The sequence below is a fragment of the Gymnoscopelus braueri genome (assembly GCF_963280865.1).
Source record: "Gymnoscopelus braueri genome assembly, chromosome: 7".
Classification (NCBI taxonomy): domain Eukaryota; kingdom Metazoa; phylum Chordata; class Actinopteri; order Myctophiformes; family Myctophidae; genus Gymnoscopelus; species Gymnoscopelus braueri.
Genome location: NC_137608.1, coordinates 36,022,907 through 36,039,658, shown reverse-complemented (window position 1 = coordinate 36,039,658; position 16,752 = coordinate 36,022,907). Strand labels below are relative to the sequence as shown.

General features: G+C 41.7%; 1 protein-coding gene across 5 annotated transcripts in view; it reads left to right on the top strand.

Annotated features, from left to right (window-relative positions):
• arvcfb (ARVCF delta catenin family member b) overlaps positions 1–16,752 on the top strand; it is a gene marked incomplete at its 5' end in the record, with an annotated part of 301,150 nt that overhangs the window by 192,592 nt on the left and 91,806 nt on the right. For 4 of the 5 annotated variants that reach the window (XM_080432834.1, XM_080432832.1, XM_080432830.1 and 1 more), the window contains 2 exons: positions 3,272–3,430; positions 5,076–5,099. In XM_080432834.1, the coding sequence (XP_080288960.1) occupies positions 3,305–3,430; positions 5,076–5,099 (150 nt within the window). The remainder of the gene's footprint in view (positions 1–3,271; positions 3,431–5,075; positions 5,100–16,752) is intronic. The other variant, XM_080432831.1, reaches the window with a different exon arrangement.

Below are 16,752 nucleotides of genomic sequence, written 5' to 3'. Positions count from 1 at the left end.
TAAAACTTGTCATTGGTTACCCTCAGAGAGACACATCCACTTTCAACCTGGTGTCGATATTTTGACAATGATATACATAGTTATATATAGTCATACAACAGTGAGATCGACCCCACTATTGAAACCTACAGCACACTCTTCTTTATGCCAAATGACCTCCCCGGGCTTACAGTCTAATTGACTCTTAATTGCAGGTTGTGGCAATTGGCTGTAAACAGAGAAAAAGGTTGTTTGAGGTTACCTCAAGAAAGGTATATAATCTATCTGTACAGTATGTGTTTAACCACAATAACCCTAGCATCCCTATTCTGGGCATGTCATAATAGGCGAACATCCTGTAAAAATAGCAGATCTAAGTATTGCGATGCGTTGTGCGATTGTAGATTGCTATTTTCGGCAAAAGAGATTTGAGACCAAGTACATACCCCTGTGGGACCCCACTCAATGAAGTATATAGTGTAAAAGTGGTTCGATATGAGTCCCTGACTCTACACACCCCTACCTGCCAACTTGCATAGATGTTGGAGGATGGTGGAATTGTGGGAACGACCCACATCATGAAAAGTGTGGACTTCTGACTTTCAACTGATCAGCAAGTCTCACTTGAGATCACTGAGGATGGTGTGCAAGGCTTTGAAGCTGAGCCGGGCCAATCAATGGAGAGCTGAATGCCCACTTGTTAGTCATCTTCAAAGACACGGCGTAAACAGACGGTTTATCTGGCGGTGTTTCTTGCTCCATCCTGGAGTGCAGTCAGGTATAGCAAAGGTAGTCCCACTTGCTTTCTGTTGATTTCTTGTATTCTCGTAATGCTCTCTCTTTGTCTCTGATTGACTTTCTGATTGGTCACTTTTCTTTCGCATTGCACTGATTGAAATGGACACTTAATTTGATAGGCATTGCACTGATTGTAATGGACACTTTATTTGTTGTGGGGTGGGATATGGTGAGGACACTGTAACCTTGCGTTGTTGTTTTTCTGCATAGTGCAGAATAGTTGAAGGTATATATACTATTGTATACAGTTGTTCTGTGTTGACGGTGCTTCTTAAACATTTTCTTGCCTTTGTATTGCTGTATACGACAGTACTTTCCTTACTCTGTACCTGTAACTCTTAACTGATGTATGTGCTGCCTCTGGGTGACTGAAATTCCCACGTGGGATCAATAAAGTTATCTATCTATCTATCTATCTATCTATCTATCTGAGTAAAGAAGTGGAGGAAAAGCAAGTTCATGCATGCTATAACAAGAAAAGGCTCTCATCAACCTGTTTTAAAAGAAAGTCAAATATATATCTTTTCATTAATTAATTCATCTTACTTTAAATAAAGGGATCTAGGATCATTTGTCTGCTTTAGTGGGATCTGATCCCAGACCAGGAAGTGGTACATTTGGGTCTAAATAGAGGTATTCACCACTACATTTCTTCATCACTGAAGTCTATACTGTAGCTTTCCTCTTTCTCAAATCATTGCATTTTTGTTTTGGATGTGTTGGATGTGTTAATTGGCTCATTCTCTGCAACTCTTTTCCTCCCCTTTCCTCTTATCTCTCCTTTTCTCCGCCTTATTCCCTCGCTCTCTTCTCTCTTACCCACCCTCCACGGTGCATCTCCTGACTTCATGTGTTTCTCTTTCCTTGGGATTGTTTTGTTGCTTATCAATGATTGCCTCAAATGCCTTCCTTCCCCTCTCTCTCACGAGGGTTGTGATTTCGTCACACTGATTCATAGTAGCTTGAGAGCTGAGCTACTGATGTGAGGGAATTCTTCCTCCAGCCAATGACCTCACACAATTTCCTTGCACAGGAAGTGTGTTTTTCTCACGCGCACATATAGAGCGAGGTGGGGCATGAGCAAAACCTCCTTTAAAGGACCATACCTCCATCAATACATGTCATTGTCGATTCGATTATTAATATCATTACATGTTGTCTATTTCTTTTTTTTACCATTAATGGCTTTATTTAGATTTGTTTACATTTTCTCCATAGTCATTAAAACATTATTGACTCCACAATAACTGAGCTAGTGTTGGCTGAAAATCATTGCACAGTTAAGAAGTCATGGACGTTTGAATTCCAGTGACTGTTTTTGGCTATTTTGAGCTTGCATGCATTGAACAAATGTGTGAAAAAAATACAACAATTTAGTGTTAGTTTACCTGTATCAAGCAAGTTTAAAGTCTCTGCAAGTACTTTTTTTTCTCTTCTGCAGTACAGTATATTGTGACTTATAGTTCAGTCTTCAGATAAAGTTTATTATCCCACACCAGGGAATTTATTTGGTCCATTGGTCCAGACATACAAACCATAAAATCCACGGTAAAACAACCCGAATACACAGAAAGACGACAGCATAGACACATTAAATCACATTGAGTAAAAGTATCTAATAAAAACTGTTAATCAGTTAATAGTCCATGTTTGACATAAAGTGCAAAGTGAAATACAAACCCTGATTTTAACCTGCTTGTCATATGGCTTGAGGAATACAATAATTCCAGCAGAATGGTCCTTTAAAAGTTCAATTTTTATCCTTAGCTGATAGACCCTTTAAAATCAAGGTCTCTGGATTAAATATTAACCAAGTATCGTCCTGAAGGCTTGATTGACCCAATTCATGGTCTCAAGGGATCTGCTAGAGCACAGTTTTATCTGTTGGTATTATAATTTTGTGCTATTTTGAGTAATGTTTGAGCATATTTAGGACTTGCTCAGTACAACAGAATGCATTAGACTGTTGGAATTGCTGTGGTCCCACGTGATTCATTGGGGTGTATCAGACCCGTTGAAACAAGTTCCAAATCAACTGTGTGCTGGCTTTGACAATAAATTATTGAATATTATCAATATTATATGAATGTTCTTCATTTACATTGGAAGTTTATGGGAGGGTTGTAACTCCCCCTCTCAGTTGAATATGATGCTGGCAACAGCAGGAGCCAGCAGTCATCCATGCTAAAACATGTGTTTTGGGTTCATGGCGCTTACTCCATCCTTGCACTTTGTACGTCACTAGATAAGAGTATTTCCTTAATGCCTCAAATGTAAGCACACACACACACACACACACACACACACACACACACACACACACACACACACACACACACACACACACACACACACACACACACACACACACACACACATCATTTCTTTGCTGAGATTTTACGTTTATTTCTTTTTTATAACAAATTATTTACCTGTAGTATATGATATAATGCATACTAAACCCTAATGGCACTCTCTCCTCTCCTCAATCCAGGAGCAGAGTCCCAGTAACGCCACGTCCCTGGCCATGATGCAGGAGCCCCAGGACATGGTGGAGGAGACGGTTACCATTGAGGAGGACCCTGGAACCCCCACATCCCACGTCTCAGTGGTTACCTCTGATGATGGCACCACGCGGCGCACAGAGACCAAGGTAGTACACATGTACTGTAGCCCCCCAACGCAGCCTGGACACACACACACACACACACACACACACACACACACACACACACACACACACACACACACACACACACACACACACACACACACACACACACACAGACACGCTTGCTGTTGAGTACACACATAATGTTTTGTAGACTTTACAGTTATATGGATTACATATTTGCCGTATGTTCCAAGGGCATGGGTCTATCTACAGTTGTGCAGAGCTTGGTCACATGTCAACATTAATCTTTCCTATAGCTCATTCCTTGTTGTGACAATGACACAATATCTCCCACCACTGGGGTCTGTAAAGTTCAAGTTGTTTATCTTATCTTAAACTGGCGCAGGCACAGGGGAGCGTTTGTCCCGAGATGTAATGAATAGATGCTACACATGTAAGAGGAGGGATGAAGGTAGATTAGCATGCATACCACTTGGCTACATGGGAAATATTATCCAGGCACATGTGTACAGTGCCTTCAGTGTGTGTAGATGTATACGGTATCAGGGATTTTTTTTGATTAATACTGTGCTATTTCTCTTGTGCATAAGTCTGTACAATAGTAGCTGGTGCCTTTAACGCAATGCAAAAGACAGTACGAAACACGAATTAACAACTTTGTGATGCCAGCACAGGCCAAATAACTCATTTACAGTATACTGTGTAATATGACTGTGTCAGTCAGACAAATGTGACATTCTGTGTGTCTGTGTGTGTGTGTGTGTGTGTGTGTGTGTGTGTGTGTGTGTGTGTGTGTGTGTGTGTGTGTGTGTGTGTGTGTGTGTGTGCGTGTACGTGTGCGTGAATGTTATTTTCGGCAAACAACATGGTTGTCCGAGTATAAATTAGGCTTAAAGAAATACTGACTGCATTGCTTTTGCAGTTAGCTTTACCAAAAAAGCAAATGAATGGCTGAAATTTGAGTTTTGCCAACTTGTGCCTACAGTCATACCTGAACATTTGTATTTGTTTTGCCAGCTTAAGATCTGATCCGCTCTGGTTTATAAGACCCCTTTTAAACCATCTAAATGATTAATTAATTGATTAATTCAAAAATTCGGTGGATAACTGCCTCCAAACTGCATGATGCCACCCCCTCAGGCTACCAACCCTAAGAACTCCGTCTCCCCATCAGGCTTATTCAATTCTATATGCGTATCCATAGTATTCTCATGACGTGTTTTGTCCTTGAAAACTACACATGATGATGATGACACATTTCCACCCACCGTCCGTCCGTGCTATGGGACCACTACTACAGATCCTATAGCCTGCAGGGACTGCGACCGCAACTATCCCATAGCCTGTGGCAAAAATGCTAATGAACAGCTTAAATTTGTGAAAATGAAGAATCAGCTTTCTCACTCCCTGCATATCCCAATGGTCGATGCCCATGTGCGATTTCAGATCAATTGGCCAACCCACTAGGAGAAAAAGTGTTAATTTAATAGTAGGACAACCTGCTATGTGTTTATAATCACCAAGGTTGTCTGCCACCAAGGTGTCTGTGATGGAATACTATGAATAGTGTTATTATGGGGTGGTGCTTTCTTTGTGCGGTTATTAAGAAGCTCATTTGTTTGACCCGCACTCTGCTTCTGTGTGTTGTTTGTTTCTCTGTAAGGAATATGTACCATCTAATGTGAAGGTGAGTGGGTTTTGTTTCATATTGACTTTGCTTTGGCTCCACTCACCTGCACCACCTGTGTGTGTGTGTGTGTGTGTGTGTGTGTGTGTGTGTGTGTGTGTGTGTGTGTGTGTGTGTGTGTGTGTGTGTGTGTGTGTGTGTGTGTGTGTGTGTGTGTGTGTGTGTGTGTGTGTGTGTGTGTGTGTGTGTGTGTGTGTGTGTGTGTGTGTGTGCGTGCGTGCGTGCGTGCGTGCGTGCGTTTGTGTGTGCCCATTCTCATTGGTGGGCATGCCACGCAGACTATGTCACCTTATGCAGCATCACAAGCTAATGCACTAATAAGCTGGACCACTGGTTCTCAACTTCAGTCCTGGGGACCCAGAGCTCTGATGGTTTTCATTCTAGGCTTGTGATCAGGGACTAGTTCAGACAAGAGACACTGGGTGAATGTCACTAGATGCCTGGTGGGGCACCCATGGTGAATGTCACTTATGTAAATATCTGGTAGAACTAGGAGAGGAAAACTAGCAGTAGAAGTTGAGAACCACAGATTCTGTTCTATCACATAAAACTGTGTGTCCTGAGCACAGCGCTTGCTGCTTCCACCGTTTGGAATGAGCTCTGGTTGCTATCTTTCATTTACACGTACTTGCTTTAAAAGCAACTGTAATGTATTATCTTGTCATAGACACGCTTTCTCTGGCTCCCTCTTTTCTTCCTCCTGGTCTCTTTGTTTAGTCTCCCAGTAATATTTACCATTAGACACAGAGTAGGTATTGCAGTACAGCTACTGTAGCTATACTGACTAGCCATTCCGTATTCTGTGTACTACAGCCAGCCCTTGCATTTCTCTAAAACACTTGTAGTCAAGATAGAATCAACTTTAGCAACTAGATGTATCACAAAGTGCTTTAACCACAACCATAATATGATTGTTGTTAAGTACTTATTATAGAAAGAAAAAACAAAATATGACCCAGTATATATACTTAGTTAACCGGGGTCCCCCAGGGCTCTATACGTTTTTCCCTCTACACCAACTTTCTTTGCCAAAAATGACAAATCTACAAGCTCACAACGTGCCGTGCTGCGGCTGCGCTATGACGCGCTGTGGCACATCGTGACGTGTTGTCAAACAGGCTTTCAAATTGTGAATGGTGAGCCTTAGTAGCTTCACACCGAAAGACTAGAGTCAGGTGGAAATAATCCATAAAGTGCTTCCTAGAAGGCAGAGGGTACAAATTAGCCTTACATATTTATTTGTCAAGTCGTTTATGTCATTTACAATTAACAAATTGTTTAGGAACACATTTTCCACAGGGTGCTTCCTAAAGCACAATGTGTGTGCCTACTTTGCGCTAAAAGGCTAGCAGAGTCGACTGAGTTCAAATGTATCCACCGAACAAACAGGCTTGAAAAAAAACTCTGGCCTCCGTATTCTGTGCAGCCAACCATGGACTGACACTAACAGGCTGGTAGAAGGGCATTCTGGGTACAGCCAGCACTCAGGAGACTGGAGACAGTAATTAAAAAACGTGTTCTAATCCCCTTCATGTGTGTGATTGTACCGTTTTTACAAGGGGGCTGGACGTACACATACACACATACAGTACATAGGCAAATAAGAAACACACAAACACACACACACACACACACACACACACACACACACACACACACACACACACACACACACACACACACACACACACACACACACACCGGACATGCACACATACAGTACATCAATGCAAATACACACATACAGTATACAGTACGTATATACACACACAGCGCATTAAACACACTCACATACACACTGATGTCAGTGTGCTCGTTTGTCTGGACATGCAGACACTGGCTCACATAGACACATCCACTGTTTGTTTTCACAAACAATATTATGCAGGCTCACACAGACGCATGGATAATGTTATACACTGACTCACGCACTCAGGCAGGCATGCATAGAGAGACACGCTGACACATAACAGCTCTCTAAAGCCTGGTCCATGCTTCCTGGTGCACCTGCTTTCACATGCGTCATGAGCCAAGTCATGCAATGGCAGAGGGGTTCGCGAGCCTAGCCGTACACAGGTCATAAAATGAAACTCATTATAGTGGCCATGGCTTGCCAATGATTGGCTGAAACAAAAGTCGAGCATTGTGGTCGTGTTCAGTGGGCTTATTTGCAAATTGAAGATGAATGAAGGAAATGTATTATTCGCAACTGAGTGAACGGATGCACAACACGTCTGTTTCATGTAATTCAAGCGACTTCTAGAGCCAGCAGCTGTCGTTGAAATTAAAATAACAATTTTGTTGGTCTTTCGGGATGTTTCTCTGTCTATTTTCACAACAACAACACACTGGTGACAGAAAGTACAGATGTCAGACAGGCACTGGGAGTATGAACATTTTGGGTTGCACATCACAGGGCTGCGTATTGCATCCGCGACAGCATGCTTAGCCATGAACTGGGCTTATTGATGGGTTGTTCTGGTCGGGAGGTAGAGGAGAGGAAGGACACTCCTCATAAGGGCCTGACGTCCCCGTTGGAGGAGACAGGCCATGCCGGGTTCTGGAAATCATTTCAAGAAGAGGAGCCGATTAATGTTGAGCAATGATCTTCTGACAGCCATCTTCTAATTAGTGGCACACTGAGAGAGAGCAGCCTGAGGGTTTACATGTACAATACAGTACAGTATGAAGAGACACAAGTCTTTTTTGTCTGTCACACACACACACACACACAGACGTACACGCACGCACGCACGCACGCACGCACGCACGCACGCACGCACGCACGCACGCACGCACGCACGCACGCACGCACGCACACACACACACACACACACACACACACACACACACACACACACATGGTGTATTTATACTGCACATGTATGGAAATACCCCTCTCATCTCACTTTTGACTCTTTCTTTATCCTGTTCCTTGGTTTCCACTCTCTTCCGTGTGATTCAATACCAAAACCACCCTTCCTTTCACGTGCTTCTACTCTATCTCCAAGTTGGCTTACTGTAGCATTCATCTGCTCCTTTGAATGAACACGAGCCTTTCCAAATATGTTTAACAGTTGATGGGCGTCCTGCCTTCAACTACCAAAAGTTTTGTAAAAATGAAACCTGAAACCTGAAAACAACTTTCATCTATCTGATCTCTATTTGGCAGTGGTAAACACATTTCTGTATCTTGATGTTTGTGTAACGCACCACAGTTAGAAAACGGATGTTAGGGGACGTGCAGTCTCAACAACTAAAACACTAAAGAATTGTGTGTGTGTGTGTGTGTGTGTGCGTGTGCGTGTGCGTGTGCGTGTGTGACTGTGTGGCGCACGTGCGACAGGCTAGTGTTTCTAAAATTTAATTTCTTCTGAGTTCAAACATTACAAATGTTTTAGCAGTAACTCACTCTAGCGACAGTTAGCAATTGAGAATGGATGGTCTCAAACAAAAGTTGTATTCATAGAGCACATTTCAAATGACCGAAGCCAACCAAAGTGCTACACAACACAGCAGGAGAAAACAACAATGACACAGTAGGATATACAACAAATACATGCAGCAATTGAAAAACAAGTTAATTATGTTAAAATATGCACAGCAGAACATCGTGAGGTGGAGTCTGTGGTCATGGAGTATCAGAATTAGCTGTGCTCAAAAGCCAGAGAAAATAAATAATTATGTCTTTAATAATGATGTTAGATATAATGATTTATGTCTAACATAATAATAGTCATTCCAACCATTTTAATTAAAGTAATCTGGCCTCAAACGCTGCGTGTGTTGACGTCTGTATGCGTGCACAGTTAATACTCAATGTCCATTTAACTCTGTGAGAGTATAAGTATGGGCCGGTCCAGTTGGGTAAATTGTTCCACTCTCAGTTAAATTCACACTCAGGATTTTACTGTGTTTGTACATGCTGTTTTATGCTTTGTGCCAATGAGCAGGGCTTCCACATCCTCTCTCCCATTCCCCACCCTGTTTTACTTCTCATTGGCTTTTCTCCAGCACTCCCTCTGTCTGTCTGGCAGCTGCTGGACCAGTAAAGCCAGTGTTCCACTACTGATCCATAGACTTGAGTTAATGAGAGTTTAGGTAGACAGACCATACAAACAAATCAAAAACATCCACCATACCCTGCAACAGCTACTGTTCGGCATGTTGCTGAAACATTAAGTATTAACCCAGAAACCACTCCCGGGGTTTCTGGGTTAATACTTAATGTTTCAGCAACATGCAGAACAGTAGCTGCAGTAGAAGGAACTAGGAAGGCAACCTGTGGAAACATAAAATGTAAGGTAGCAGTGGTTGGAATGAGGTCCAGTTTAAGATATACTGGCTCAGTGGCCCTCACTTACCAAATTTGTGCCGACCAAAAAAATAACTACTGTACTGCACACGCTATGCCAGGAAAAGTGTCAGACATTATTCTGGACTGTGGGGTTCTGCACAATATTGTGAGACAGCACTGTGCGGTGTAGGCAGGACGGGACAGGACTCATTCATTGCTTAAATGATGTTTGGCAAGTAGGCTATTCAATACAGGAAACACGTTGCAATGTGCATGTTTCAGGTTTGGCTTTATCTCTTTTAAAGTGTCGTTGATGGCTAGAAGTGAGTGATTTAGGCTACCATACTGTATCTCTGCTGCTCTATCTCTTCTTTCCAGACCACATTCTTCTGACTTCCTTTGGTGGCACTTTTTAGTTGGTTTAATTGGAATTGTGACGTTAGACGTATAAAATATATATCTCTCCACATCAGAGAAGTTTCTCTTCTTGGCAGAATTGCTCTTCTTCATTTCGTAAACTCGAGGTGCGAGGCCTCAGGAATGATGGGCAGACAGACAGACAGACAGACATGGGAGAGATATACACATGGTACACAGGAAAAAAACATTGTTTTGTTTTGTTTTGTTTTGTTTTGTTTTGTTTTGTTTTGTTTTGTTTTGTTTTGTTTTGTTTTGTTTTGTTTTGCTTTGCTTTGCCGAAAAGTGATACATCACTGTGATAGTGGAAAAAGAGAAATGCTTATTTTATTAGAAAGATTAACTCAAAACTACCAAACAATGGACCTTTTTCGCATCAGCAATTTGGGTAAACACGAGTGTTGCCAATGGTACTAATTAAGGGTGTGTTCCATTCAGGTCAAACAAAGGCAGGGTGCTGCTTTTGTGCAAGTTGGCTCACTGGATAGGTCCTGCAACACGAAATGGAACAGAACCTTAATTAGTATCATTAACACCTGTGTTTGTTTACCCTACTAAATTATTTCCTTGTCATGTGACTGCTGTGAAAAAGGTCTATTGACACAACCAATACTCAACCGCATTGTCTACTCCAATGAAGACATTTTCTTCTCTACCATGTAATTGTCTGCCAGGCTGGACTGCCGAAGGCCGGAGACTATGATTTCCGTTGTCCGTGTGTCCGTGTGTGTTCGTATCCGTCTGTGAACAGCTAATCTCCGCCACCGTTGGAGTGATCGGCTTCAAACTTTGCACTACCGGAGGTCAAGGACTTTTGCCCCAACTGTTATAGATTTACAGATTTTGTCCAAACCTCACATGATCTCTATAGTCATGTGTTCAAGACGTATATCTGTGCTATTTTTCATATGCTTTTCATGCTTCCAAAGTTTGCAGGACTGGCCCACATCATAAACACAGTGTCTGATTGCCGTGAAACTGCAAGCACTGTCCCACTAGGAAGAAATACCACACTACATTTTTCAAATTGGCCTCATGGTGGCGCTATAACAAGCCGATTCCCCTTTTGGCCTATAACTCTTGAACTGTAGGTCATACAATCACAATTCTGTCCCCCCTGGATTTCTTGGATCATTACGCAACTCTCCAAATAGGCATTTCCACCTCACAATATTAACAAATTCAACTTTGCACGCTCACTAACGGTAGGCCAAGGAAGAACCTCCACCCCACATTTTTCACATCTGAAAAATTCCTCCTGTATTCACTCACTCACTCTCCGTAATGACCCCAGCTATTTGAGCCAGATTACATTTTCCGTCAATTCGCGTTCTCTTCAAAACACACTTTTTGCTACTACTCCTACATATTTTGTCGAAAACTCACACAAATTGCTAGACATAATCTCTGGGGTCATGTGAAATGTTTTGTCTCAAATCCTATTCGTCTCTATTTGAACCGCGCACCCGGCAAAAGATTGTTGTTTGACGAGTGCTCGCATTTACTTTGCCGAAGAATGCGAGAGAAAACAATGTATCATGGTTGTTATGCTCTAGTGATTTTTATTACAGAACTAGTACAGTAAAGCTGTAGCTACTGTACATGATTCACATCCACCCATCTCATGTCAGTGATAACAATACAGTACATTTGTATGCCACCTTTCATAATACACGATGCAACTCATACAAGCACAGCTTAGATACGAGTGGAAAAGCAGAGAGACAAAGGAATGTCGGTTATAAAAACTAGTAAAAGGCGTTTGTTGATAATCAGCTAAGCCAGCTGATTCAGTATATACTGTAGGAATTTATATACCATCTAATGCAAGTACAGCACAGTTATTCCTGCTCACTCCTACTGATTGCTGTGCCCACCCAATCCACCCTTTTATCCAACCCTAGGTGACCAAAGTGGTCAAAACCATCATCCAGCGAACCTACCACCCAGTGACGGTGACTGAGACCCTGACTGTGGCTGAATCCAGGCCGCCCACACGGACCCCCACCCCATCTGAGACAGACCCAGTAAACAGTGCTGTGCTACCGTGTGAATTTTGCTGTGCCCCCCCCCCCCCTGAAAGGGATAGTTCACTTTTTCTTGAGTATTGATTGAAGTTTTTTAGAGACAGTTTTGGACCTTGTAAGTCTCGACTTACTTTGCCACCAAATGTTGGTAGTGGCCATTTCAGTTTGTGATGAACTCAAAGAAATGTAAGTTCAAAGTGAATAAAACATGTATAGCACCCTTACTGGTGCTACTGATATCTCCTGGTTTCTGTAAAGTAAAAAAAAAAAAAAACTAAGGGGAGTAAAACCAGAATAGTTTAGGCTTAACTGTTCCACTTTAATACAAAAAAAAACTATCCCTTTATCAATGTTTCCCCACTAACAGCCAGCTGCTGTGACTACTTACCCTGTCTATAAAAGTGAATGCCGCAGAGATTGTAAAAACTCTTAACTGAACTGTAAGTAGAGAGTGTGACGCCTTTAACAGTTTCGTAAACAGTTTGAGCCTGCTTGTTATGCACACCTTTCATAAGGACTGCTGGTTTACACACACACACACACACACACACACACACACACACACACACACACACACACACACACACACACACACACACACACACACACACACACACACACACACACACACACACACACACCTTACAAAATACTGTATGCACGCATACATATACACAGACTCGCACACCAACTAAATGTACTCTCAAACAAATATGATACGTGCATTCTCCAACATTTAACGATTCGCTTTTAGCCCTGTGCGTGTTTACCATGCTCCAGCTAATTTCACAGAGGCTTCTGAAGCCCCTCTCCTCTCTTCCTCCCTGTGTAGTGAGTTGTGAACTTCAGCACAGATCAAAGTTTGTTTGAAACCTGTGTGATGGCTCCCTCCGCAAACCCCTGCCAGACTCCTAAGGAGCAATGTTAGTGTAAGGGGTGGATCCATGCTAAGGCTTGGGAGGCCGTGTCTGTGTTCATATCTTCTCTCTGCTCTCTCTGTTATGACAGGTAGGTCCCATACATTATAGAGGAGGATAGAGCTGGAAAGACCACATTTGAACTGAATGGAGGAGAATGGAAGCAAGCAGGGCAGGACAGGATAGAATAGAATGGACCTTATTAAGCCAGATTCATACTTTGTAAATAGCTCATCTATAAGCTCACAATGCGTCGTGGGCTTATATATCTGCTATTTTCTGTCCGTGACACTGCCATACTACGGAGCATAAATTAGCCATAAGATTTTTCCCAACTGTGACAGAGGCATTTGGACAGCTGATAAGGGAAACTGCTAAAGAGGCTTCAAATACATCCATTGACAATATGCACATGGCCTCTATTTTGCTCTTATGTCATACAGGGGTGGGGTTTCTCAACCCAGAGTATGTCCAAAATGGGTATCATTTCCTTTTTATTAAAGCCCTAAATTGATTCATTTTATGTCTCAAATGGCAGCGCATCTAGATTGAAATGTGGTTTAACATCTTTATTTGCGTTCACATTTTAACAATAAATTCTTGAACACAATCAATAGCAGATGCACAAACTTGGGGAACTCAACAACAAGTATTTCAGGATACAGATCACGGATACAGGAAGCATCGCCTCCTCCATATTCTGTATGGCGACAATTGTCACAGACACTGAACAGAATTTTGCCAATGCCTTAGTTCTTGGCTTGGGCATTCCTGCAATCTGCAGGCCTCCCACAACTGATTTATGGATATATATATATATATATATATATATATATATATATATATATATATATATATATATATATATATATATATATATATATGGATATATATATATATGGATATATATATGTATGTATATATATATATATATATGTATGTATATATATATATATAAACAAACAAACAAAAGCATGATTTAGTGATTTAATGTGAATGCACTGATTTCACAGACTGAGCTCCTGAGCTCCAGGGAAGGGGGGAATGGCTGCTCTCTCCCTAACCCCGTGGTTACTATGGCAGCCGAAATGCTACCATAGTAACCTGTAAGCTGAAATGGGTAGCAGCTCTGTGGCTGTACCATGTCTACTAAAATGAATGGACGCCCTATTTCCACTTCTGTTCTAGCCTGTTAGCCTGTTATTTTTAAGGGCCCTCTGTGGCCTATGCTTCATCTCTTTCACTAAGTTCAGAATCTGACAAAGGGGCTCTTTATTTTTAACATGAAGGGGATGATTATTATAATGCGATTGAAAGCATTTGCATAGGATTTGTGTGAGCAGCATGCGGAGGCAGGAAAGACAAATGAATTGTACAGTAATTACTGTACTCACAAAGTGGAAATGAGCTTCAGTGTTCCTAATATATATATATTATAAAAAAAAATATGTATGAAGTTCACAGTGAAGGTGAAGCTAAAAGGAAAGCTAGTGAAAATATCTCTCTTTGTTAGCAACTCTAATGAGCGTGCACTAAAATTAAAGAACCCATAAATTAAATGCTGTTTTCTCAAAGGGCAGAAAATCCTAGGTACTGTAGCTTCCCTCATATCTTCTATCTGTACTAATTTTCTCAGACATTCTCCTGCATAATATATATTTTTGATGGAGCGAGTGTTGCGCCTCTTTTGCCCTTTTCAATACTCTTACATGGGTAAGATCCATGTATCCATACTGGAATATTATCAGACCACTGTGTCTTTGATCCTTCCACCGTAATGTTGTTTCGAGTGTTAGTGGATCCAGAGTTCATTCTCCTGTTGCACTTGAAAACAAAAACAAACCACTCATGATAAACTCGTGAACAAAATATGAATGCAATCAGACCACTGGTTGTATGATGTCCTAGTTTATTCTTAACATCCTCAACCGTAGTGTCGGGATATTGTGATTTTTGACGTGATTCCGTTCTTGTTTCTTTCATTCCTGATTAAAACATAAGCTATGCAATAATCAACAGGAGAGATGATAAACCATATTCCAATTAAGAATAGCTATGGAGTAGCTCTTTCAAACGAGCAGTGAGCAGAGCTGTTGAGATGCTCATAACAAATCGGTCATGGGGCTGCTGAGAGGAAACAAGCCTCCGCCAGCCGCCACAGTGTCAGGCTCGACGTGACTCCCATCATACCTATCGGCCACTTACACACCCCCCCCCCCACACCCCTCGCACTCCCCCCCACCCCGCCAACGATGATTAATTTTCATCAACCTCATTAATTGTGAAGATGAATTTATAGCCGTGGACAAAATAGCCAATTATCAGCCACTGCAGAATTCACCGGGTATAGCAAATTGGTTTCTGTACATGCGAGAGGAGAGGAGAGGAGAGGAGAGGAGAGGAGAGTGTGTGATATGATATTTCTTATTTTACATTAACCACTTGAACCCTAGCATCCCTTTTCTGAGGAGAACTTTAGCCAAAAATAGCAGATCTACAAGCTCACAACGCCTCGCACTGCACTCGCACTTTAACTCAAATATTTGCTTCTGGGGTCCCTGGGACAAAACATTTTGAGATGAGGGTCTGCGGCCAAATACATATAATTTTGGGGGTCCTTGACACGGAAAGGTTTTGAACACACCACCAACATAAGTTTTTTCAGAAAACAGTTTTAGAAGTTCTTTTTGATCTTAATGGGTTAATTAGAATGAGGCGTGAGGCAGGCGAGGGGACATGTTAAAGGCCCACTCCTCTCTTCTCATCTTAGATATAGTCACAGTGCTATATAGTGAGAGAGTGTTACGTCACTAGCATAGACTCCCATTGTAAGAAGAATGGAATGCGGAAATGCTTGTTCTATCTCAATGAGGAAGTTCCAATGTTTGGAACTACAGCAGGCAACGTCCCGCTTTGCGGCGAGATCAAAGCGTGACGGAACTCTCTCTCTCTATGGCACTGGATAGTCACACACTGTTGTGGTTCCACTGAGCGTGACAGTTCTCTCTGTTCCATTGGGAGCGTATAGAGGAGCGTCAGGGTCCACTGCTCCTACAGATGTACGCCGTAGATGGCTCTGCTACATCACATGCCGGGACTGTGTGAGACGCCGTGGGTTTTGAATTTTAACCCATTAAGACCGGGAAAGCATCTGTCATTTTAGATTTTAACCACTTTAACCATCATTTTATACTTTGGCTATTCAAAAATAGCAGATCTACAAGCTCATAGCTCAGCACAGAGTGCCACACTATGAGCTTGTAGATCTGCTATTTTTGAAAAAGCATGAAGATTTGTGCAAATCTTTGAATATGTATATATTTTAAGCGAACATTTGTAACTCAAATCCTTGCTTCTGGGGGGTCCCTGGAACAAAATATTTTGAGAAGGGGGACCGTGGCCAAATAGATAACATTTTGGGGGGTCTTTGACATGAAAAAGGTTGAGAACCACTGATATTATAGCAACATACTGTAAGTGTTTCAGAAAACTGTTAGGATTTAGAAGACATTTGTAGAATCAGCCTCGGGTGTTAATGGGTTAAACGCTGGAACAAAGCACCAACAATGGCAGGCTTGATTTTGGTTCCTGCTGAGACTACATTGACTGTTTTATATACTGTGTGTGTGTGTGTGTGTGTGTGTGTGTGTGTGTGTGTGTGTGTGTGTGTGTGTGTGTGTGGTGTGTGTGGTGTGTGTGTGTGTGTGTGTGTGTGTGTGTGTGTGTGTGTGTGTGTGTGTGTGTGTATATACTGTATACGAGGCAGTACCCATTGTTAGCAGGTACTATGACATCAGTACCTGTTGTCAGAGTACTTAGTGCAGTTATCAGCCAGTTGAGGATGACTAAACAAAAAACACAACCATAATAAATCATAATCCACAAAAGTAACACTAAAGTTTAAGACACATAAATCACAATCAAATTATAAAATCAAAAACAAAGTAATAACATTTAAATGTAAAGAAACAGGATAAAACTAATTTGAAAAGCTG